The 26,183-nt window shown below is 36.3% G+C and overlaps 2 protein-coding genes across 7 annotated transcripts; one reads left to right on the forward strand and one right to left on the reverse strand.

Annotated features, from left to right (window-relative positions):
* Positions 1-570: 570 nt before the first annotated feature.
* Positions 571-13,754, reverse strand: LOC112562216 (hydroxyacid-oxoacid transhydrogenase, mitochondrial-like). 6 transcript variants are annotated; one of them, XM_025235311.1, is made up of 14 exons: positions 13,601-13,753; positions 12,308-12,348; positions 12,037-12,086; positions 11,704-11,757; positions 11,309-11,463; positions 7,415-7,611; positions 6,987-7,064; positions 6,439-6,544; positions 5,263-5,415; positions 4,222-4,320; positions 3,810-3,888; positions 2,719-2,815; positions 2,088-2,245; positions 571-1,900 (listed from the first exon to the last, which is right to left on the reverse strand). In XM_025235311.1, exons 1-14 carry the CDS (start codon positions 13,651-13,653, stop codon positions 1,817-1,819), a joined length of 1,404 nt encoding a protein of 467 aa, XP_025091096.1. In that variant the 5' UTR covers positions 13,654-13,753; the 3' UTR covers positions 571-1,816. The 6 variants fall into 6 exon arrangements, 2 of the variants coding, with proteins under 2 accessions (XP_025091096.1, XP_025091095.1); XM_025235310.1 differs by lacking the exon at positions 4,222-4,320 and adding an exon at positions 4,392-4,490; XR_003098813.1 differs by lacking the exons at positions 571-1,900; positions 4,222-4,320 and adding exons at positions 3,162-3,280; positions 4,392-4,490 and having other exon boundaries at positions 2,194-2,245; positions 2,719-3,093; positions 13,601-13,754.
* Positions 13,755-13,908: 154 nt separating this feature from the next.
* Positions 13,909-26,156, forward strand: LOC112562214 (MFS-type transporter SLC18B1-like). The gene is given in 15 exon segments (XM_025235309.1): positions 13,909-14,173; positions 14,724-15,147; positions 16,338-16,433; positions 17,423-17,496; positions 17,797-17,944; positions 18,801-18,810; positions 18,813-18,868; positions 19,132-19,222; positions 19,719-19,855; positions 20,331-20,429; positions 21,156-21,250; positions 21,664-21,759; positions 22,121-22,195; positions 22,310-22,403; positions 22,908-26,156. Coding segments are annotated over 14 exon segments (1,548 nt in total). The 5' UTR covers positions 13,909-14,173; positions 14,724-14,847; the 3' UTR covers positions 23,085-26,156.
* Positions 26,157-26,183: the final 27 nt, after the last annotated feature.

Consider the following 26,183-nt stretch of genomic DNA (forward strand, 5'->3'; position numbering starts at 1 on the left):
ACCCAATACTGTACTGTATACATTTATATAGTATACACTGGAGGGTGGGCCAGCGGGCGGGCCGGTCAGAGACAGGAGGCGGGCCGGATGCGGCCCGCTGGCAGCCTTTTGCCCAGGTCTGCCTTAAGCTATGTCTATTCACGGTCCCCTACCCCGACTACAGGTACCAGTCAGTGGAGATGTGGAAATGTTATATTGTGCAAGCATGTGTACTGCTATGGGAAAAAGTGCAAAGTATCCACAGCCAATGATGTCTCCTCTCGTTCTCAAATGTTATAATCGCAAATCGCTGTATATGTGCGTGTATGGTTGACTATAATGGAGTGTTCTTTGGTTTCTGTTTGCTTCTCCCCAAAAAATGCATATTTTTTTTACTCCCCAACTGGTATGGTTAACTCCTCCCTTCCATGCTCTAGCTCAACCTCCATCATACTACCCTTAACCAAAAACATCCACCTTCTACTACTACTACTTAAAAAATGCATACAACTATCAAGCAATTCTAACCACCATGAAACAAGCAAAAAAAAGTCTGTAGCCAAACACACATATGATGAACTAGGATATGAATTAAGTTTAGCAAGCTTTAATTAATGATCATATGCTTTTTAGAAAACAAGTACTTCTTTGGTGATCACTTTTTTCCAAATTCACATGGACTTTAGGGTATGAAAACATCTAATCATATCATGGCTGAAACTTTCTGCACTACAGGAAACAGAGCTCAGTATATAAATATTGCTTTTTTTTCCAATGTAATTCATGGAAATGAGCCCAATTATATCATTATGTAGAAACAAACCATTATCATTAATTAAACCGATTACAATAAAAAGACATTGTACTTAAAGAATAAAGGTTCCAAAAATTCAAGATGTACATAAAATGTATATGGACTGAATCAGCTGGTCATGATTTTTGATCAATTTGGATCAAGATCAATTTACAGTAGCTGAACACAGTTCCATTAACGCAGGTAAATTATTGCCCCATGCCTGTAGAAAAGCAACAGTACAAAACCATAAAAAGTATTCTCCTATTATTTTTGTAAACCATACAGAAAGATTAAAAAATGCTACAATACTGCGCTAAACATATCTCCATAAGGCACATGATCTTTTTCAAATATTTATATTATCTGGTTCAAATCAATGCCAAGCACAACACAATAAAAATTCGCATGTACAGGTTGGTTGGTTGTGTTTTATGCCATGCCAGCAACTAAGGCTATATTACGGCTCACTATACAGGACTTGATGAGAAATATAAATGCAAAATAAGACTCCAAAATTATACATAAGGAAAAGTTAAGATGCTTTCATTACCATTTTTCCTCTGCATAACTTTATTTTTGTAAGTGCTTTCCTTTCATGCACTTTCACTTACTATGTTTACATATTAATAATGCATGAATATAGTTCTAGACCATGAGAAAAGTAGTTATAAAACAAAAGTATCTGCAGAATATCTAAAGTATCTTACATCATTCTGTATTGCCACTGAATACTCTGAAACATGTTTCATGGTCAAGGGCAGAATACTGTTTGAAATACAATTTTACATTATATGAGAATATTATTCCTTTTGTATACACTGCATAAACATATATTTTGCAGATCAGCAGAAAAAAACCCGAAATAACTAAAATTCAACTAGAAACTGCACGACCTTAAGTCTTTTTCCACTTGCAATTTTCATTCATGCTTTGTGGTTCTTAATAAATATGTTTTCACATCATCAAAATATCCCTTTATGTGGATTTATATGCTTTACCTTAACATTCTTAGAAGCATCATACTTGAAAAGCATGGTGATGTTAATATACTGTCAATGAACTCTCAAACATAGCAGCAAAATCTTCTTCACTGGCAGGCCTAGGTGATAATTTCGTCACACGATGCTGAAACAAAAAGCAAATATGATAGCCCAGCAAAATCTGACTCTTGTCCAGCATCAGGAAAGGAACAATTCAAAATGATCAACAAAATATTGGAAGAACAGTTAAAAATTTCTTTGCCCTCACAAGAACAACAATAAAATCTTTCCTAAAGAAATATACATGCATTTATAAATGCATCTATGCATACCTGAGGCAAAGTGCCTTTTACTAATTCAGGAATATCGGTTGAAGTGTAGCCCAGTTCTTTCAAACCATTCGGAACCTCAATATCAAGCATGATCTTGCGGAGAACATCAGCCAGAAATTTTCCAGCATCTTCTCTTTTCACATTTCTTACATCAGCTCCTATTGAGAAACTTTTGGTTTAATGTTATCAGCTAATTTTTAAAAAATGCTTAACACCTATGAAAAATTGAATACATAGTACAGTTTTCTTATAAATATTAAATTATGAGTGACTGCATTGTTTAAAAAACATTTAAAATACTATGCTACACCTTAACTCATTTTTTTTGTAAAGGATCTTAGAGACAATGAAACAAGAGTATAGATAACAAGACAGATAGATAAATGCCTATTACATAACAAACCTCAAAGCTTAAAGCATAACAGTAGTGTTGGGACAAGAGGGACAGCTGCCCATCAAAAAAGATAGTGAGGCGGCAAGAAAGTGAACGTTGTTCACTGTCAGCATGGAGTTTGCCTCCCCCCCCCTTTTCCCCAAGCTGAGTATCTTCCTGTGCCACTGCATAATTCATTTTACCAGTAGGTATAGTGTTTAAAAAGCATATTATAAACTACAAGTCACAATCTCATACCAAGGCATGTCGCTGCCTCTAGATGGCGCTCAGGACATGCTGATGCAGTGAAAGTGAACACTGCTGGAGCAGTGATGATGACAGAAAGTCCATGTGGCTGTCAAAGGAAAATGCTATCAGCTAATTTGATTACAATCTCTTCAGAAACTTCTTTTACCATGCTTTCACTGATGCCTATGATTTTATGATAACAATAGCCAAGGATAAACTATGTAGACAGGTGCATCTCTCAATAACCTTCACAGTATTTTTGATGTAAGGACAGATGAGAGTAGAGACTTTAACTAAGGCATGCACAATACCTCAAATTTTAGTTCTTGATGTATAGTACTGTAGCTTAAAGTACAGTTTTGTTTTGTTTAAGCCAATTTCTTTTGCTGAAAAGATCCTTCCAAGCCTCTGCATCCAGCCACTAATGCCATTTCTGTACGCATTGTAGTGAAGGTAGCAATCAAGGGGAAGTAGACAGCCAAACAGTTATAGAGGACTGATTACAAAACCCAGAGGCATGCCAGCTTGACACTTGTATAGCCCAGTGGGATTCCCTCAGTTGATCCAGCTGCTGACTCCAGTGAGGGTTGGGGAAGGGTGAAGCAGGGTGAGAAAGGAAAAAATAAAGCTGGCATTGAAAAAAGTGTGGTTTTTAACACCTCACTCTTCAATGACTGAACAAAAATGTTAGGAAACGTCCTACTCCTTTACCTTAACAATCAAATAGAAAGCCTCAAAAAAGAATCATTGCTAAATACATAAAAAATAACACTCTCTTTCCTTTCAGTCAACAACCTTTTTGTTACATCATCAGTGGAGACAAATTTGAATAAAAAAATGACCTTAACATAAACAAGAGCAATCTACAAACAGCACTTTCTTTTTCCTACACCTGAAAACAAGTTGTATGCCTGGTGTGGAATAATATCCATTAAGAAAATAGTCTGTGAACTACACATTGTACACAGTAACTGGGATTCAAACCTGACTTTTTGTGGCATTCATTGCAATGTAGAGCCTTCTTATCATACTCAGAACTGAAATAGCGACCATTTTCAAATTTTTTTATAGGTAAACACCAACTGCTGAAAATAACTTACAACCATTGGATGATCCAAGTCATAGTCTTTTGATGTGAATGTCTTCACCAAGCCTGAGATTGGGTAAGACATGCCATGACTGCATAAAAGCAAAAGTTCAAACTTTAATCTTCACATTTTATCTCATGCTCACTAGTTACTCAGTATGAATAATGTGTTATATTTTGTCCCATATCATATATACTCGTTGCTACATGGCCCTCTTTGAGCACTTGTTAGACTTTCTTTACAAACAATTTGTAAGACAAACACATGCATTCAGAGGGTTAGCTCAATCAAGCAGTTAGAATCAGACGTGACAATCTAGACTATGAAAGTATGCAACAACAGAGTTTTCACTGTCATCTTTATTTCTTTTTTAATAACCATCAAAATCAAGAAGATGAGATGGTTAAAACAAAGCTGGACTTACCACAAATGGCAACCAGCATTGCCAAATCCTATACCTGCAAAGCAGCTAGCAAGCAACATTTGAGACCTTGCCTCTTCATCATCAGGGTTATACACTGCTCTGCAACAGCATGAGTAAGATATGACAACATCCTGCATGCAGATGTCAAGCATGAAAGGTCACCAACTTACCATAAATGCACACCAGCATTGCCAAAACCAATTCCAGCAAAGCAACTGGCCAGCAACATTTCCGAACGTGCTTCAAAGTCATCTGCATTGTACACAGCACTGCACATACAATGAATACAGGGAAGCAAAAATAAAAACAGATATGTTACTGATACCAATATGCATCAAAACAGTCAAGAAATGTTAGCAGTGAACTTTGTGCCTTTGTCAATGCTCTGTGATGAATTTTAGATTAGCAGTCTTTAAACAGATTTTGATGCTTCAGAACTTCTTGAACTTTAAAATGAAAATTAATAAACTTCCTGTTTCAGTTCCTGTCAAAAAACAAATCCAGCATGTTCCATTAATAATGTTAGGTCAAGACATCAAGCTCAGCTCTGATATAAAGTACGGGATTTTTTAATATCATTACAGAAAAAAATATTATTTAATGAAACTCTCCTGCAATTTCTATTGCAAGTTTCAGTATGTGAGAAATGGATACTTGAGTCATTTAATTATTTCCTAATTTACATATGGTTTAGCCATGCATAGTAAATTAATGAATGCTAGATTCTGAGGAACTAAAATTTTCACTCCATTATGCAAGAAAATCTAAATCTGCAGCTCTAAAAGTTCAAGCCTGCAATTAATACTCAATGACACACACACACACAGAGCTGAGAGACTTCTTAAAATTAGACAAAAACACAGCTTGCTACAAAAGTCAGCATACTATGTAGATGATGATTAAGCACCAGAAAAAGTAGAAACAAAAATACTAAGGATCAAATAAAATCATAATTTGCATGAATCTTGACTGTAATTAAGTATGTAAATTTCACTCCAATCCTCTTCATTAAAATAGAGCCAAAATAAATTCTGAACATACCGTTTCAAAAACTTGGAAGTTATAGTCAAGGCATGCCTCGACCATACATCACTGATCGGGTTACTACCTTGGTAGGCAGGCCGTGCAATTGGGTTATCAGGGCGGGGCTGTCTTTCATAATAAGGCAAAGCAGTAAATGACTCTATTGCATGACTGAAAAAAACGGAAATCAATGAAGCCAGCATCATAATATCACAGTCTTAAAAAAGAATGCTTATGTAGATCTGTAATAAAACAAAAGAAATGTGAAAATGACAATCTACTACTAAAAGATAATACAATCAAAACTTCTTCCTGGCTATTTATTTCTGAATATTTTAACTCCTTATTTTTCAAAAGACCAGACCCTTTCAACACAAATGGTCTTGTGCTTTTATTTATAAAAAGAACCAGTTAAAATCTTCATGGGCTTCATATGTTCCATGAAGAAAAACAATAACTATGGGACCCAATTAGCTCACTAGTAAAGCATGTCACACCCTAAAAATAGACTTCCAAAAGTTTGGATGTTTAAAAATAAAAAATGTTTTTCCAAAAGGTCTATGACTAGAACAAAATTAGAACTTAAATCTAAAATAATTTACTGGAGTAAAACTAAGAAAAATTAATCAAATGTCCAAAACAGTGTCATGACCTACATCGAAGAATATAAATAAATATTTCCAACCAAGAAAATGGCAGAATATTCATACATAAACCAGCATAAGTACTCTAGTCGTGAAAAATCAACCACATTCATTACTAAGATAATGCTGGATAGATTTATTGATAAATGCTTATGTGAAAGTTTAAAAAAAAAAACCGATGAACAATTAACCATGAAAGATGAGAATAAAATATTTGTTATGCTTCAAACCAGAAACAACAAAAAGATCACTTACTTTGTGGGAATGTTTTCGACAAATATATTTTTAGGCAGCTATAACATTTCTAAATATCAAGTGAACTTAATAATGATCCACACTGACTTGTTGATAGTAGGTCTGACATCATGTCGTGTCCCTATCTGTTTGTGATCAGTCCAAGGGAGACTATTGACGTGCTATTATTGTATCACTGCCACGTATGGTGTTATCTAATTACCTTTTTTATGTGCTTTTAATGCTTATGAAAAGCATAATTTCAAAAACCTTTGTGTTTAACTATGAACTGGGTTTAGCCTTGTTTTAAACTTACCATAAAACGTCAATGCCAGTATAGGCAGTCACTCTTTCTGGAACTGTTCTCAAATGGAGAGGGTCAAGGATTCCTAGAGTGGGTCGTAAAGCTCTGCTGGATATACCTGAAGTATTTACAACAGTGTATGCACAGACACAAGAAAAAAGATGTTCAGACCAAGGTCTCTCTCTTATGCATACATTTGCACATACACTATAGGTTTACTAGGGCTTGCATGCACTTACATTTTCCAAATCCTAGACAGTCCTGTCATGCAGCTGGAACTTACACCATATCTTTAAAACCAAATTAAGAACTTTTGTGACTTCTGTACTATTTCCTCTTCAAAAACCTTTAAATACCAAACTATGCATAGTCAAATACATGATATTAATACTTTGTTCAATATGTACCCCAAACAGCAGAACTATGATTTGAGCAACAAAGAAGAAACCTTGTTCCCAAAATTCTAATGATATTCAAATATATATTTCTCTGTGTGTAGATAAAACCAATATAAAACATATTTACAAAACATATAAAAAAATTTTCCTATGTCAATTCACCTGTTTTGGACCTAAGGGCTAAGAAATCAAAGACAGCAGTCCCTGTTGTCTCACTTCCCGTCCCTGCTGTGGTTGATACTGAAAGAAATTGTCATTTCAGCTCAATATGACATTTCTGCTTAGGAAATCATAAATATCATATTATATAAATATCATAAATATCTTATGTACAAAGCTTTGTATGACCTTACTAGCTTTATATACTCTTGATGCCAAATATGCAGAAGATGATTGCCCACTGCAGCCAGCACTGTAATTTGATACACTCAATTCTTATATTCTTATTTTTATTTCTGAAGAGTGTTTTGTTATCAGGTTTTGATCCATTTGATTGAAAATGAACAAACACACTCATATAAAGAGCGAAATAAAATGCATGATGAGAAAAACATATAGAACAAGGTATTGAAAATCAAATTCTCTTGTACCAGCAATGAGAGGCTTCACAGTGTGCGTGACAGGCCTTCCCCTGCCAATGGGAGCATTGACATAGTCCAAAAACTCTGCACTTGGATTGCTGGAGTAAAGATTAGCAGCTTTACATGTGTCCATCACTGATCCCCCGCCTATTGCCAAGAAGACATCAAAGTTTCCATCTAATGCAAACTGAACTGCATTTTTGAAGCTGAAACAGGAGACAGTTAACAGCTTGATAAGTGTATATACTGAATGGAATTATTTTTTTTTAATGCTAGCAATGTATCAGGAATTCTGTGAAAAATAATCATGATAATAATCATTGTTCATTTATAGAATGCACTTCCCATTAATGATGACATGCTCAAGGTGCATAATCCAACTCAGGCCTGACGAGAGGGGGGGACAGGGGGGTCTGGTGTACCCGGGCCCGCGGCTGTCAAGGGGGCCCGGCCTTGGTCACTGGATTTTTTTTCTTCTCCTTTTCTTTTTCTTTTAAAGAAAGGTCTAAGGACAGAACACCCAAGCATTACACATGCAGAAGTTGAGTTTCAAGTCTGTAGAATACAATTTCGGGGTGCTGGGGCCTGTCGTGAGAAGTGTAGTCAGCGGGTATCATATTCTCGCTGGACAAGCCAAGAGGTGACGGCCGCTGGACACCAAAGATTTTATCGCGTGTCAACCGCCCTGAAGAACGTTCGTGCCATGAGATTGCTGGCTACAGGTGCCACTACGGGGAAGGGTGGGGTGGAGGAGGGGGCGGGCCCTGCAAGCAAATCGGAATGAACAGTGGAGATCAGGCAGGTATGTTACTGATGTGTGGCCACTCTGTGAACCGACATGGTGGGGGCCCGCCCCTGGCGCTGCAGCCTGTAAGCGAGAGACATCAAGGCTGCTTTTTTTCGTAGTTACTAAGCAACACTGAGACTTTTTTTAACCGTATCTCCATCACCAAACAAACAACTACATTAGTCTACACAGTGGATCCTTGATACAATGAGACTATTTTATCCTGTAATACTATCGCAGCCAGCAAAATAGAACACATTATTGCAAATCATTTTAAAAACTGCTGTCCCGCAAATATTAGACTTATAAATTGATCACGGTGGTGTCGCGGGAAGTTTGGAGCTGGAGGAGAATGATAAAGAGGAGGCTAGCATGAGAAAGGTAATTTAAGTGTAGAGACAGTGTTCGCACGGTGGGTGGATGGCCCGGAGAGAGGTAGGGAGGAGAGTTATGTCACCGGAAAGGGGAGGACTCGGACTACTGTAACTAAAGGTGTGGGACGATCGCACGACCTCCGGCGATGTACCAGCATCGCCCTGTAATAACACATCGGCCTCCGACCTTCTTTTGCTCTTTGCCGACAAAGCCCCCGGTAAAAAGGAGATACTATATATCCACCATCCGTCCCCCAAAGCCACCTCGGAATCTTTCTTATTGTGCGCTAGTTGTCTTCAAGGAAGCTGTCATATATGGATGATGCTGTATACAGTCAAATCTCGCTACTATGCCACCTACCGGGACCGAGCAAAAGTGGCATAGTAGCGAGGGTTCGTAAAAACGGCTTTATTTGCTCAAGTTACTTGTCAGTCCTATGCTCTCAAGAATCGTCGGCTGGCGCTAGCTGTCTCCTCTCATTCTCCCCCTCGCCTCTTCATCCTCCACCCCTCCCAACCACATCCGCGCACCTGCATCCTGTCGCTAGTCGACTCTGTTACGAAATTGAGTATTCTTAGTTTGACGGGGCCTTGGCGGAAGTGGCGATGTCAAGGTCAGGGCGTACTGCGTCTTAATTTTTTATATATTTTTTTAATATTTTTTTTTTTTTTGTATTTTTAGCATTTTAGAAGGGATCTATAAAAAAAGCTGGGGTAGACCTAGGTGGTCGTTATTCGATTTTTTCTGAGTTGTACTCTGTGTGAGTTGGAAGTAAGAGAATGTAAGTAGCCTGTGTGGCAGTCCGCTGATTACGTGGTTATAACGTTGAGTTGTTGAACATTGAAATAATACTGAGAAATATTACAGTGTGAGCCGCTGTATACATGTTCTATTCCTCTGTTCAACGGATGACTGAAGTGACTTTGTACAGGAAAGTGTGACACCGCAGATTTTCAGATCTTTAAACGAGCCAAGTTACCGCTACAGTCGTAACAGACTCCCTCCAGCTCTCCCTCTGTCACGTGACTGTCACCCGGCCAGCGACCACCCCCCATCGCCAGCCTCCACCCTCCCTGTGTGCGTGCTATGTTCCATCCCACCTAACTGCCATGTCGCACACTACCATACAGTATAGTAATCGAGTTTTTTGCTAAAGGAATAATATAGGAAGGGACTTTCGATAGGTGCTGCGTGTTTGTTATGTAAGTTGATAACAATGATAACTGATGTGCTCTGCTGTTCGTCGCAGCAAACACTTTTTTTAATGAGGTTATTAACGACACTCGATGAAGACTTGTTTAGGCATTTACTTCTTCGGTTCTTCCTCTTTACATGTAGAAGTATAAATCACTTACACAGAGAACATTTCCTTGCACGTCAGTGAGCTTAGTACAAACTCGCAGCACTTAGAACAAAAGGCTATGTGATACCTCTAGCAGTTGTTCTCATCTGTCGAGGTTTTGACATCGCTGCTGACGTAATAGTCCTTACTAAAGGGGGGGGGGTCTGTGGAGCGGAGTGCTACAAGTCTGATCCTTTAACATCATTTGTCCTCATTTACTAACCACTCGCATGTAAACAACTTTATGTTCAAGTAGTGATGTAGATCCTAGTGCACTTGTCCTACTGTTTGCAGTCTATATTTCGTTACTGAATGAAGTGTAGATATTGAGATTCGAATTGTAAACGTACATTATATACTGGGAAAATAATTTACGATTACAAGTACAAGGGGCCCGGAGAGGTCGTCTGTCCCGGGGCCCGGGCTGGCTCTCGGCGGCCCTGATCCAACTAGCAGTGAATACTGCACTAATAAAAATGAAAAAAAGGAAATGAATAAGCTGGATAAATGACTGAAATCCAAAAGATCCAGTGTAAATATACTGTACATATATCTCCCAACAATATGGCACTTATTGTATTACTGTGGTAATCCTGAGATCTTTATCCCTTTATCCGTCTCCTGCTGGAAAATACCAGGTAGTCACCTGGTAGTCTACTTTCAGTCTATGTTGTGATTCAAACAAATTTTAAAGTAAGACAGAATTATATGGGCTGGAGAGACGCTTAATTCTCTTAAGGATGTACATTTGGTGATGGAAATCTAAATCCTAATATCATATGCAGAAGAGGGCTGTGGACCTGACACTTCCAGTCTTTACTATAGCCGCTGCACATAACCACATATATATAGACACATATACATGAAAACATACACACACATGCAGATACACACATGTACAGAGACAGACATTCACAGACATGCATACCCACACACACACAGACACACACACATTTGCATGCAGACTCTCTCTCTCTCACACACACACACACACTTTTTTCCAGTTTGCAAATTCCACTACAACCACCTGCATGACAGGGGAATGGGTGTGTGTGTGTGTTTTACTCTGAGCCAGCAACTAATGATATATCACAGCAAGGCAGTCAGTCATGTAGACAGATGCCATGTAAGGAGAAACAGCAGCATACCCAAGATGAAAACTGAATCCAGGACTGCCAACCCTCACGTACTGTATTGGTGACAGGCACTAACTGTTGCACCACCAGACGACCCACACCAGCATGACAGTCAAACTCTATTTCCTTCTTTTGCTTCTCATTCCTGTCTCCTTTTCTAATAATTCCCAACAAGATGGCACAAAGAACATAGACAAAAAAAAAATGATAACAATAATAGTGTTACACTTTAACTTCCCAGTCAACTTAGAAAGATTTAATACCTCTGGTCTGATGGCTCCACACGCACTTTGTCATACAGTTGGTATGGAACTTTATGTTGTTCTAAGGACTCAAGAGCCACCCGCACAGGATCCATTTTTGCTAGCTTACTGTCCGTCATCACACAAACATTTCTGGCTTTGAAGTTTAGGCAGTCCTGTCACAACCATAAAGGAATATTAACCAAAACATGTTTATATTCTGCTTCTTTACACTTACCATATGGTATATACAAGATTTGTTCATACTTTCTCACCACTTAAAAAGCAGTTTGAGAAGCATTGATATCTTGGACACCTTGACACATTTTGTCATGTTTTTAAAACCAAACCACAACAACGGCTATTCAGTGACTGTATTTTAAAACAGATTTTTGATATAAAACAGATATACTTACCAGACCAACTTCCTGTGTCACGCCTTTTCCATATCGAATATTCGAACAAGCCATCTTTGAAAGAAATACAGTTCTTTATTGCTTTCAATGAATATATTATTTTTTTAGATTAGCTATATTTATTTGCTTATTAGAGAAAAACAATATTCTGGGATTTCATGTAAAATCAATGTCAACAAATGTGGAAGTGTATATTCAACAGTGTACGTTCATATATAGTGATATAGAAAATTCAAGAATTTGCAGAACTGGTGTCCACATTTCAAAACATGTTTAATATATATGTCTGCACCTTTTTTAGGAAGAATAATGCAAATCAGCAACTTTACCTACCTCATATGCATAATCTGTCTTGTCACTCTGATTGTAGGTTGATACTAATCCTAATTGATAAAAAAAATACTAAATAAAAAATCCTGAGGGCACAGTTATTTCTCCTAGTAATTCTTCCATATCCAAGAACAAATGTTTTTCATTAAACTCTGAATTTCTTAAATTATATAAGTCTGGTCACTTTCTTATGAAGACTTTAAGCATATTTTAGTTCTTTGCATTTAATTATCAGCCACATTTCTGTTTTTAAATCTTCAGTCTAACTACTTACCATTCTGAATGAACTGATATGACGATGGTACAAGTCCTTTCCTGAAATTTAATCAGAATAAGATTAGAATATAAGCTCTGTGAACATAATTGTAAGAAATAAAAATAAGACGTAAAACCTAATTAAAATATGGGTTTCAGAACTGTAAATAGAATCTTGGGTACTATATATTGTGATAACATTTTGGAAACTGGGAATTAAAAATAATTACTATTGCGCTTTTGATTAAAAAAAAAAAACAAACAAACAAAGTGCATTTATTTTGGCATTGCAACATATATTTAGTTAAGACCTTTTTGGAATAATTTGGAAAAAACGTTTTTGAGAATGTAAATTGTAATGTATTGTTTTATTGAACTATGATGCACTGTCTTTCAGACTATTATACCTGAGGCAAAATTTTCTTATATGCAAATGTTAACTGGAAAATATAGGTTAACTGAAAACAATAGGATATATATGAGATATGTTTGATGCTTCTGTGTGTATAAACCTATCATCTGCCATGTGCACATCCTAGTTTCTGAATGCTATAAGGACCACTGACAACTAGATTTGTCATTCACGCGTTTTGCTTCTTAATGATATCAGGATGTACGATATAGTATATTATATATATATTCCTTTTATATATATATTTCAGAACGCAGCAATTTTAAAAACGCAATAATAATTAATAAAGTTATGGAAGTTTTCCCACGGAGTCTCGGTAAAGGGTTGAAGACTGGTGCTCTAGTTCTGATCAGTCTGTTAGAAATGTGTGGCTAATATTTGGCTACATGAGAACTGATCGATCGTCGATCTGGCCATTCAAAAGGGACCTTGACCTTAATTAATTTTCATTTAATCCACCAAAGAGGAATCCTAGCTCTCTGATTCCACCCCGTACTCGATTTCGACTAATTAATTATACAATATCAGGAATTGAACCCACAGGGAAAAACCATTCTTTTACCCGATAAAAAGGACATGGGGGAGTCCAGCCTAGCGCTGATTTATTTACTGTCATGAACATGTGGGTTCTGCATTTTTTCCAAGCACATATTATGGTTTAATATATATAAAATGGCACACATCGAGACGCTCAACAGATAATGCAGTTAAGCACTGATACATGCACAATTTTCCAAGCAAGCAGCATGACAAGTCACTGATGCCAGCGACGGGCGGTCGTCGACCTCAAGACTGCTGCCTTTCATTTAGAGCTGCTAAAACCGAAACTAGACTGTCGTCTGCCACAAAGATAATGCATTAAAACTGCGTGGAGCATACACACACTGTTAAACCTCTTACCATTTTGTTGAAATTCTGTGGTAACCACAAAAAGCTCGTAAAAGCGATGACATTTTCTGTTTACAAAGCTTTCACACGTGCTCGTGCAAACTCTAAAATAGATCGAATGTTATCAAAATGGACTATGAACCTTCACCTTGATTTACATAGTTGCCTCCCTTTGGTAACCCCTTTCATAACTACGAGGTTCGATCGTTAATGTCGGCAAAAGACAAACCCTTTTTTAATCATATGTATTAGATAATCTGCAGGGACAGTTGTCTTAAATAGCACTCTGAACTTATTTTTAGTCTGGTGTAGAAAAGTAATTTTCGGTAGGAAAGTCCCCTGCACCAACACAGCAACATTTCCTAACTTCGCGCCGCGATCCAATCAGCTGGTATGAAAGGGAAATAACACCTCACCCTGAGAGGTTCGATTGCTCAACGAACAGAAATCAATGAAAACAGGAGAACTGTTAGAGCCATTCCAGTCGTGCTCTGTCTTCGACAAACTAGCAATGAGGAGCAGACACTCCTGTATTTATCATTTATGTGGTCCGGTGCATACCCTCTATGGCTTGATGCTTTTTAGGTGAGTACCTACAGGTTAGTAATAATAAAAGAATGTTCCTAGTTTGGTCTGTGCTCAGACTGTGAATTATATCCCACACATACATATATAAATATACACACTTATGCAATATACACTCTCACATAATTTTTTTTTGCGTTATACCTTCAGTTTCTTTTATTGTATAGCTTTAAAACATGATAGCACCGGCTTGTTTTGCTCATGTTGTACTAAGGGCTAATTTAATAAAGAGGCTACTGTTTCTCTTTTGTTATTGTTGTTTCTTTTACTTTCTGGTACATTTAAATTAGTCCTTTCAACAACGATAACAATATGGTGAGTGAGGACCTTTCAGAAATAGCTGACTAGTTGAGCTTTTGTTAATTATTGAAGTCAAATGTGAGACATGCAATTAAACATTCAGATTTCATCAGAAAGAAATCTTGGAAAAGTAAAATTAAGTGTTAAGACTAAAAAGAATATGTAGACACCTACATGAAAATATATTATTTGGATTAATAGAAGCTTTTATTGATGCTAATTTTTATAAAATAATTTTTTTTTGTTCTAGGTCATGAAAACAGATGAATTCTACAAAAACCTAAACTTGTGTAACCCCTGGACTAGTAAAGTAGTCAGCAAGGTAGTCAACAAGTCACAAACAAAGGGTATAAAGGTAACCAAGAAAATAAATCATGCAAACTACTGGGGAAAGAAAAAGAGTTAGAGAAAAGCATTTGGATGTTGGTGAACGCACACCATTACTTTCATCAACAGAGAACTATAGCTCTGTAAATATTGAGACTAATGAGAACCAACCCCAAGATACAGCAGGAAGGGCAACTAGTAAGCATGCAGGTGAATCAGACGCTGAAACATCCTTTTCATTTAGGCAGCTGCCTGCAAGGAAGAAGTGGACACTGTGCATGATGGCATTTTCCAACTTTGCTGCCTGTACTTGCTTTTCATTGCTGGCTCCATTCTTTCCCATTGAGGTAAAGAGAAATCATTTTGAGATAAAAACTTTATTTTTTTATCTTTTTTTGGCACAGTGTAAACATGTGGGTATGAAAATGCATATGCTATAAATTTGTTTCCTGAAAAGCGTAACAAGGAAATGCAAATGCTTTGGGGAAGAAAGCTATCATTCTTGTTTCAGTTAATTTATGGCATATAAGTAAGGAAATAATTAAAATTAAGGAAAGAATTAACAGTATGAACAAAAACAGCATGTCAGTCTGTGTGCATGGTTGACACAAGTAGAATGTATAACCATCATAGTTGTATTAGTGCCCTCATATGTTAAACTTACAAATGTATAACCTTCCATATCATTTGCTGGCTGTCCTGAATATCTTCTTCACAAACTTCAGAAAGTACAGAACTCTGCTGCATGTCTGGTACTTATAGCTAGGAAACAGTGCAAACTGTCCATGCTCTGTTTTAATTTCTTTGCTTGCACCTGCCCTGATTATTTCTCTGAATTGCTTTTCCCTTATGTCCCAGCTAGACAACTCCACTCCTTGTCTGATGATCATCTCTTTACTTTTCCTGTCACCAGAAAAACAACATGTGGTCACAGGATTTTGGTTATTATGCAGCGAAACAATGGAACTCTCTCCCTTTCCATATCCACCATCTACCCACTTTTGAATCCTTTAAATGTGCACTGAAAATGCACTTCTTCCGTAAACATTACTCCTAACAACCTTTCCCTTAATCCTAGTCCTTTTTCATACCCTTCCTTTTACAGTATCATGTTACTCTCAGCTCTTGTTCTTGTTATTTAGTTCCTCTTTGTGTTTTCTGGTTATTTTTTTATAGTTCATATGTTATTTGTTTGTTTTCTTGTCCCTCGTATGCTGTCCATGTTTTGTTCTTGTTCTTTAGTGCTAAGAGCATGCTCCTTAGGAGTGTGAGTATGCGCTTTACAAATTTTGCCTTTATTATTATTTGAGTCTAGTGCAGTAAACGAACGTCTTTGAAAATACTCAGATGTCATGCATTTTATATCTATTTCTTCAGTGTCATTATAAAGTTTGTATGCGAAAGCATTTAACACTTTTAGTACTGTACTTAGTGTTGATTACCATTGTAAAGAACCATGAAAATGATATTAACCTATAAGAGTTACTCTCAAGTTTACTTGCTAATTATATGTTTGGCTCTCTGTGCTGATCTTCAGGCTGGCAAGAAAGGTGTTTCTCAAACGGTCATTGGGCTTATTTTTAGCTCATTTGAGCTTGGGATTTTTGTTTCTGCTCCTCTTTACGGCCTTTTTGTAAGTACTATCTTTGTGTGCCTTAGATTTGTTTCAAATGCCTTTGCAGAAAATTCTAATTTATATTTAGGATGAAATATTATCATCTGCTTGCTTTTGGAATGTGGGGAGTTTAGGTTAGTGGAGCTATTGGTGTTCATGGGTAAACTGCTGCCTCTGGCTTTTGTGTGGAAAACAATTTGTGTGAATAATCTCTTTGGCTGATTTGTTTTTAAACAGCAGTTTATTATTTCTTAGAATAGTACAATAATGAAACAGAAATTGTTGTAAAGAGAGAGAGAGAATGAACTGCATTAATATGAATTTGGCTTTAAGGACTAGATGGGATTTGTGTGAATAAATTTAACTATTGGAACATGGCCACAACATTGTGTGGAAATGGGGGTTAAACATGATTGTATCTGCAACACATTCTCCAAGATGGGTTAGTTATATATTCTTTGTGGTCATACCTGGCCTATGAGAGGTGTCCCACAGAGAAAGGAATAGCTCCAAATGATTTGTTCTAAATATCTAGAAAATCTAATTTTTTCGCTGAGGAGACTGTGTGATTGTTACATGTGCTGAAAATCAGGAAGAATATAAAACCCCCTTCCCACACTTTGAATTCCTCAGATTTTGTATATATATATAGTCCAGAATTCCTTTTCTGTCTGTGGTCAACTTACCTGGAACAAACAGCCTCATCATATTCACTGTTCAAGATTTTTTTTCCCCCTGCCATAATGTTTGTCATTGGGTGTGTAGGCATGCTGGCACATATGTGCATGAGTTGTTTCATATATGTCTGTCTGAATGGCTGTAGCAAGAGTGAGTGATTTATAAATACCTTCATCAAGGTCATCTTTGTAATCATCATCATCTTACACTTTATGTTAGTGACAAGGGTTTCTGAGTTGTGTGGCAGAAAGCTTATAATAACTAATGGAGATCTTTAACACCGTTTTGATCATTTAATTTTCCACATTGCTTTGCTGCTTATCACACAGTTGACAAAGATTGGAGCACGGTTCCTGTTCATCTCAGGGCTGTTTGTCTGTGGTGGATGTGCAGTTCTTTTTGGGTAAGCAATGTCTTCACATCAGTTGTTTTTTTTTACAGTGATGTAAGTTTTGTTCTTGGACAATCATTACTGGTCTGAGTCAGTTATTGAGCACCACCATTAAGCAAGACAATGAATGTACTTGTAACCAGGAATCCGGTATGGTGGTATAATGGAACTCTGAATCTCTTAAGACATATTGATGTTTATCATCAAAGTAAGGCTGTTCTACCAAAGGTTTTCTTCTCATTTTAAGGGGTATTAAGAGTGTTCTTAGTGGAACTATGTATGTTACATGATTGAGTTTAATTCTTGCTGCAGCATTTTACATTTGTGCCCTTCTGGAACAATCTTCATTGTCATGTGTTTTGTGGTGCGCACAGTGGAAGCTTTGGCGGCTTCTGCATTTGTTACCTCAAGTTTTGCTATTATTGCAAATGAATTTTCTGGACAGGTTTCTACAGTGTTTGTAAGTGTGAATGTTTATATCTTTTTCTTTTTGAAACACAGTTAAAATGTTTGCACACAGTCTCAATCTCTCGGTGTTTCAACTGGTTATAGATGTATGTTTGAAGATAATTATATATATCTCTCTCCTACTTTCATCTAACAGTCATGCCCCTTTGCACAGAGAATATGCCTTATGACCCTATACTCAGGTTCAAATATAGAAAAATGTACAATTGCTTATAGATTGTTGTTGAACATGCTGTTTTATATTGTCAATGTGCTTGTATCTCCCCAATGTCATAATAACAGTGAGACATTGGCATTAAAGATGTCATGTCTTTTAAACAGGCACTTGCATGCACGTAAACCACTCTTCCACATTCTTCAACACACAAAAATGAACAAGAAATCTGAAAAAAATAAGTGTATTTATCTATATTCAGTGGCAAAGGAACCAGGGGGGCAGGGGTGGGGGCATGGGGGCAGCCATCCCATCAAAAGGGGACAAGAATGTGAATGTCATTCACTCTCAGCATTAAGTTTGTACCCCCAAACCCGAGCATCTTCCTATGCCACCCATAGTTTTTAAGTGTTTTAGACAAAATGAAAATATTTTAAAAAACTTTCTTTAAATTGCTTCAGTACTGTTCATTTTATGAGAAGATTCTCAAATTAGGCAACAAGAACCCTTCAAGCAAAAGTAATTATGCAGAGAAATATGTAACAAAGAAAAAAAAAAAGATTAAAATTGCAAAAAGGGACAGTTGAATTAAATAGCTCATTTTATTTTTTTACTTCATCATTAGCAACTTTGTAGTTTAACATGGTTCTCATTTACTAATAGTTGATATTACTGATAATGTTTGATCTTGCAGGGTATGCTGGAAACTTTACTGGTCTGGGACTTATGGTTGGACCACCAATTGGAGGTGCCTTATATGAAGTAAGTATCTTAAGGTGTTAAAATCATAAAATTTGTACAATAAAAAATCTTTATTAATTCTTTTCATGAAATTATTTTAGGTTATCTGTTTTCCAGCATCTGCTGTTTTAATCAAAGACTTGAAGTTGCTATTGCAATTAGATCTGCATTTCAACTGATTTGAGACAGGTGTTTTGAGGTAGTTGAGCTGTAACTATGAAGACATTTGCAGGTGTAAGCTGCAATACAAAGTTAACAAAATATTCTCCAATGTCCTGTTGCAGTTGGGAGGCTTTGGTTTGCCATTCTGGGTGATGGGGTCTGTACTGATCTGTGCCTCAGTGATCACTATGATTCTACTTCCAGATATACCAGGTACATGCTCTTACTTTGCCCTCCCCATGTTTGACTGACATGCAAATATCCTGTGTTTTTGTAATTGGATGCAAGATGAAACTGGGCTGAGTACTTTTTCAATCTCATTTCAAATTCTACAGCTGAACCATGTTCACTAAACACTCTGTGTCATGGTTAACCCTTTTCCCGCTGACATTCTCATTAATTCTCCCATACATGCTTTCTACATTGCAGTCCCTAAGTAGCGAAGAGGTTAAAATAACCTAAAACATGGAGGGAGGGACTGGTCCGTGAGACATACTAGATACATTGGAAAAACTAGACAAAATTTGCAACAGTGGCACATGTATAACTTAGATCTGTTTTGAAGTTGACTGATCGAGTGGGTACAAGTTTTTGTGGGAAAAGATTGTAACTGATAACTTACCAACTGAGAATGGCAGAGAAAAGTGAACTTAACGGTTGTGTTCTTGACCCTAATAATAATAATTATTATTCATTCTTGTCATTTTAGATAAACCACATCCTAGAAAAGGATCTGTACTACACCTCCTTACCAATCCTCTTGTCATAGTCTCTGTCTTGATCATTGGAAGTGGTTCGTTTTCACTTGGTTTCTTGGAACCCACACTTGCAGATCATCTGAGTCAGGTATTAAAAAATATTCTTTGAAGTCTTTGTTGGAAAGCCATTTTTTCAGCTTTGAAACTTTATTATTTGAGATCTTCACACAAAGAATCATAGGACAAAAAAAAAATTGTATTGAAAAGCTTTTGGAAGGAAGAGTATGTAATCTTTGTGTTTAGAATGAAGTTTTTAAATAGTTGAGTTGTAATCAATCCCCTGCCTACCAACTTGATTTGTTTGACTATATGCTAATTATCTAAATTAATGTTACTTTTTTGAGAGGTTCTTTCTTTTTTTCAAATATTTCTTCATAGCTATGAGTCACAAAAGTTTAAAAACCACATTTTGTTTGGCCATACAGTTTTGTTTTTGGGTTGTCATGTAGATGATGCTGACAAACTAGTAATTATGTTGTCTATATAAAGTAACATTTTAAAGAAACCAGAGAAAAGCTAGACATCTTACATATATCTGGAAACATTTGGTCTTCAATGTGCAGTTCAGCTTGCGCACAGTGTATATTGGCCTGATTTTTGTGATAGAGGCAGCTTTGTATGCCATAACAGCACCATTCTGGGGTTATCTCAGTGATACTAAGGTAGGTTTTTGCTTTGGATTTTGTTTGGTGGGGTGGGGATGTGTGAAAAAAAGAAAGTTTGAGATATTTTTCTATCCCTTATAAACACTCACCACACCCTTTCTCCTACATATAAACATACACACACAACTACACATACACAGTACCCTGTCTCCACTGATTCAGTATCTAGTTTCCATGTGTGCAATAACATGGTGAAATCCAGGAACTGAAGTGTGCCCAGCACTTGACTCATCTCCCTTTGTATTCCTGTCCATGCATTCCTCAATTGTTCTTCTCACTGTTCAATTAGTTGCTACATTATTGCAATTATGGCATTTGGTATTATCTGTGGTTTCATGTTACCACAGTAGATCTTGGAACATATTACCTGCAGCCTATTGTTTGTTTTGGCCATCTTGTTTGACTTTTTTTTTGCTTCCTGGATTTTCTTGACTACTTCGTAATAAATTAAACTTCCTCTGTTCCAGTGCTGACTTCCTTGTGCCTCTAGCATTTATTATTGTATCTTGTTTTTATTAAGGACTTTGAGCCTGCCTGATGTTTGCTATAAAAGTCTTATCATTATATGGGAACACACTATGTATCTATCTGTATATATTTTATAGATAAAAACACATGCATACAGAATGTATTTTATGTAGTGTATGTTGTTTCAGCAAGTTTGATCAGTTCAGAGAGAGAATTTTGCAGTCTGAGCATGTCTAAAATTGTTTTGTTATGCAGGGTTTGTCCTACTCACTTGTCATAATTGGCAGCATTGTAAACTGCATAGGCTTCCTCCTGGTGGGCCCATCTTCTCTTCTACCATTCCTTCCTAGGCAAGTGCTTGTTTGTTATTTATTGGTTTATTGCACTAATGGCATGTGTATATTAACTGCTACCCTGACTTGCTCTCATTATTTATTCTCATAAAAGTAATTCAATTTTTTTCCTTACATAAATAGGTTTTGCTATTTGTTTTTAAAAAAATTCAAAAAGTCAATGGCCATTAATATGTTCTTAGCACAGAGCAATACACATTAAGATATTCATTTACGTGCATTCACCCCTCACCACAAGAGCATGCCAGTCTACTAAAATCTGAAGCAGTTGAAGGTTTGCATCTGCTGTTCCTCATTTGAATACTGATTGCACAAGCAGAGTAATATTGACCCATATGTTAAATATGTAAATGTATCCAGCATTTTAAGCATTAGCCGTTTTGAAGAACTGATGAATGATTATTGCACAGTGAGCTCTGGCTGGTTATTGTCAGCCTGGTGGTGATGGGACTGGGTATTGGTTGTGCTTTGGTTCCAACACTGCGATGTTTGCTTATTGGTGCACAGTAAGTATGTTCTGGAGAATGCAAATCTTGTTTAGTATGAAATTTAATGCAGACTTCTTTTATGTCAGCTGTAAGTTTTCATAACAGACCTTTATCAAGATTTTTATGCTTCAAAGTTTGTATAGTTTGGTTGTGCTAGTTCAGAAAACAGTTTTTCAAATAGAAACAGGACATCCTTAAAATGGGTCATTAAAAGGGAATTTGTTTGCTGGGTTGGCACCTTTATTTTTGTTTGCTGTATCCTGCAAAAAGACTCTTTTCTTAATGCTTCGAAATATGTAAGTTAAAAATAATTTAGAGATTGTGAGGGTATTTTTTTAAAATACAGCATCAGAACTAAAGTATATTGACTGTTTGACAGACGTGTAGGTTATGAGGAGAATCTTGACACCTTTGGCATTGTGTCTGGTCTCTTCAACTCAGCATTTTCCTTAGGGTAAGTAAGAACATATTGTACTTCCTACTTTGTTTAATTATAATCCTTATAATTTTTTTATTCATTGACATCTTTTCTCTTCCTTGAATATGACAAAAAACTTTGTGGTAACAGGACATTTATTGGACCCACAGTAGGGAGCATTATAGAAGAACACAAAGGATTTGCTTTTGCAGCTACCACCACTGCTGCCTTGTTTGCAGTCTCAGTAAGTATAATGGCAGTAAATTATTGCTAGTTTCAAAATCCTTTGTTTTGGAATGCTCACTGCTTATAATAGGGAGTTTTGGAACAGAACTGAGTAGTTGAGCAATCTTTACTGGGTTTGATAGAATCATTTTAAATATATATGGTAAGAAGGGAGCTATTTTAAAAGACATATGCATTATTGGTATCATTTATTAAGTGAAGGTTCTTTTTGTATCCACTTCTATCTTGATATAAATATGTGTACATTAATGAACATCTAAAATTAAAAAAAGTTTGTTTGACAGATCTTAACTAAGTATAAATAAGCCACTGTATTTATAACAAAATTGTTATGCATGGTCAAGAACAATTTATGTAGTTGAAGTCCAGTGCATTCAGATTTGTGTATGCATATGCACAGGTGACAGTATTATGATTAGGAGCTATTATATCACTTAAGGTCACCCTTTATGAAAGCATAAATATCCTTAAATTCACTTTGTTTTGTTTCACTATGTTGCAGGCTGTTTTCTTTGTATCATATGTCATCATTGAAAAAACCTGTCTCCCTAATCTTTCTGGTGATTCAGTACCAATTCAGGAGCATGTCAGATCTCAGACATTGGAAAATGCAGCTGGTTGTACATCAAGATCACATAGTCCTAGTGGCAGCAACATGCAAAACAGTGAAACAATTTAGTACCTCATCTTAGGAATAACGTGTTCACGACCATAGCTAAACTTGTTTTCAGTCACAGCCATAAATGCAGGTTTGATTGTGTCTGCAGGTTGTAGGCTTTTAAATACTCTCAGGCCATTGAGGTTTTTTGTAGATGATGCACTGTCATTTTTTCTTTTTTTAATTTTATGATTGATCCTGTAGACCTATGGACACTTACACTTTGTATTTGGACATTTCCAGAAATGTGTTTGACTAGTGTGACTTGTTTTTTCAAACCAATCATTCATCGCCTTCATCTCTCGATTTATGTCTGTGTAGTCTGAAACACCTTTAATTTTTCTCTCTAGTTTACTGCGCATTTTTTACAAATTTTTGTCTGAAGTCTTCATAAACCTGCATTTCCTCAGGTGACATCCATTGTTGTCTTCAAGCACACTTTCCACAGGAATTTTCCCACGTCAGATCAAAACTATTGTTATGTGTGTGTGTGTATATAATTAAGGAGATAATTTATAGTTGAAAATTTAACAATTTTGTTACATTTCTCAGGAACTGAGATGTCGGCTTTTTGCATACAAAGCTCTTAGATCTGCCAGTCTTACATAGCTTATTTTCATTGAACTGTACCTTGCACCTTATCAGTAAGTTTGAAATGATTCCATCAGCATGTGTACTTTTGGTGGGTGCTGCCACACTTGATTAATTTTTAGTCCAAGATTATTTGAAAATATGCTTATTTTGTTTTTCTGATCATCTTAGAATATGACTGTCATGAAGGCTTTATTTTTCCTTCTAGATATATGAAGAAATAATGTATAATGCTGAAAATTGTATTTTAGTGTTGTCATTTCATATATCATAACTTTTGCTGCGAAACATTTATTGTTACTAACCCTTTTGTATTCCATTTTCACAGTGTATATTGTTTTTAATGTTCTCACTCTTAAGACAGTTGCACCATCTGGCTTTCAGTTCTGATGAGAACTTTTGATAGAAGGTAACCTTAAGGTCTTAAGTAGGCTTGTTTCAAGCTGAAAGCGGATAAAGAAAGACAGTTGTTTATCTGTTTTTAATTTACGGTAACTAATAAATATATCACCATGATATAGCCTTCAATTAAAAATAGGGATTCTCTGCTAGAAACAAATATGGCATTAAATTGAGATAGATGTATCAGTAAATGTAAATGGGTTTGACAAATCTGCAGACAAGAGAATGAAAAAGTTTCGCCATCACCACCAACAAAATATATGAGTATAGCTACAGAGTGATGAAAATATGTTAAATTGATGAAGAAAGATATTGCAAAGTTCCCAAAATAGCCCTTGTTCACATCATTATTTTTATGTAAGTGATGTGTTAGGGGACAGCACTGTGGAAGTTAATGAGGCACACAAATTATATAGACAAATATTACAACAGGTTTTGTAATCAACATATCAGGATTTGTACTTATTTGATGTGCATGATGTACGTCAATGATTGTTGAATATTTATATGATCTCTTCATGGAATTGTTTATTAAAATGTTAAACATGTTTTGAAAAGCTGCCAATCAAATTTTCAGTACAATTTGCTTTTTATTGTTGCACTATTGTGTCTTCATTCAAATGGACCAGCATGTAATGAAAATGTGTCTGTGGGTAAATCAGATTGTGTGTCAGTAAGCAAGTTTGACTTATTACACTGAGTACATTGGTGTGAGAGCTGGATGCTCTATAGGCATGCAAGCTGGAATTTGCATGGCAAATTGACTTGGGTTGACATGATAACATGAGATCTTTCTGTGCAATTATTTCCTGGGAGCTAGAGGTCTGGGATTTATTTTTTTTCAGTTCTCTTCCCTTCTTGAAATGCAAGACTGCGATATATTCTAAACATTTAGTCTGCTGGGCTAAAGATAGATTGGCTGCAAGTTTGAATATATCAAAGATACCACACCTTTTAAGCTAAGCAATTACAGTTAGTTGATTCAAAACAGATAAGAAAAAGGTTAAAATGAAGCAGAATAGTAATGTAACAGTTTTCAATCTCATTAATCTTACAGGTTTGCTTGTTTCATTAGGTGGATTGTTCCTTTTCAAGATTTTAAGATTTTTTTTATTATTCAAGTCTTATTTGTATAACTTTAATGACATTCCATTTTCAAGTGTGTGCACACACACACAGAGCTTGATTTCAACTACTGATTGAACTGTCTGAGCAAAAGATACAAAGCACATGAATATTTTTATTATTTTACTGTTACTTGAAATAGTGTTATTGAAGTTATGAACTGATCCCTACCTTTGGAATTGTTGCAAGTACTTAAGTGTGGCTGTTAATCAGGTAAAGAGTGACATTAGCAATGGTTTTCATTATTGCACGCAATCCAGTTATTCATCTGAAGCCAAAAGCTAACACTTCTAGCGCTATTAACACTTTCAGCAAGACTCTATATTCATCAGTTTCATGTCATTGTCTGCATGTGATATATGCATACATACTTTTTTTTACCATGATTTTGTTGATCCCAGCATGTTATAGAATTGTTATGCAGTGGATTAAGTTTTTGTTGCACGGACAAACTGTATTTTTCCTGTGTCAGGTTTGCATTATTTATGTTCAAAGTCTGCTGTTGGTGTTATAATAATATCAAGCTGAATCACAGGGTGTGAGGACAGGTTGAAAGGTGACGATAACAACAGTTGTCTGAAAGTTAGGTTTATCTGTTGCAGTCTCACCTTTCACAAGTGAAGTGAAATCACGTGTGAAGACAATCCATAATGACCTGCTTTCATATCATACAGATTCTCCACCTTTCTGCCTTTCTGCCAAAAGTGTTGTGTGGAGACAGCAGGAAAGGTTTAAGGGAACGGGGAGTTGGGAGGGGATATTATTGTTGTTGATGCTGTTGTCTCCCTGACCAGGTATGTGGGCATGTGCACGGTATGTGGTACACAAGGCGCTGTGCAGTACCCACGGCCTGTATGTCCGCTGGTGTTAGCAGACATCAGTTTTGTTTCATGGTTCCACACAGCATTGTATTGCTGAACTGTTACCTTTTGTGATCAAGTTTATAACAGGTATTTAATAAAGGATCATGTTTGATATTTTTTGACTGAACCATTGCCATAT

This window comes from Pomacea canaliculata, linkage group LG4, assembly GCF_003073045.1.
Source record: "Pomacea canaliculata isolate SZHN2017 linkage group LG4, ASM307304v1, whole genome shotgun sequence".
NCBI lineage: Eukaryota > Metazoa > Mollusca > Gastropoda > Architaenioglossa > Ampullariidae > Pomacea > Pomacea canaliculata.

Excerpts from the sequence above, each read along its gene's own strand:
- LOC112562216 (XM_025235311.1), bottom strand. The coding sequence starts at position 13,653 with ATGTCATCGCTTTTACGAGCTTTTTGTGGTTACCACAGAATTTCAACA. Across the intron at positions 11,464-11,703 it reads TGACACAGGAAGTTGGTCTG|GACTGCCTAAACTTCAAAGC; the intron begins GTAAGTATATCT and ends TGGTTGTGACAG. Across the intron at positions 5,416-6,438 it reads ACTGGCATTGACGTTTTATG|TCATGCAATAGAGTCATTTA; the intron begins GTAAGTTTAAAA and ends CGTTTTTTTCAG.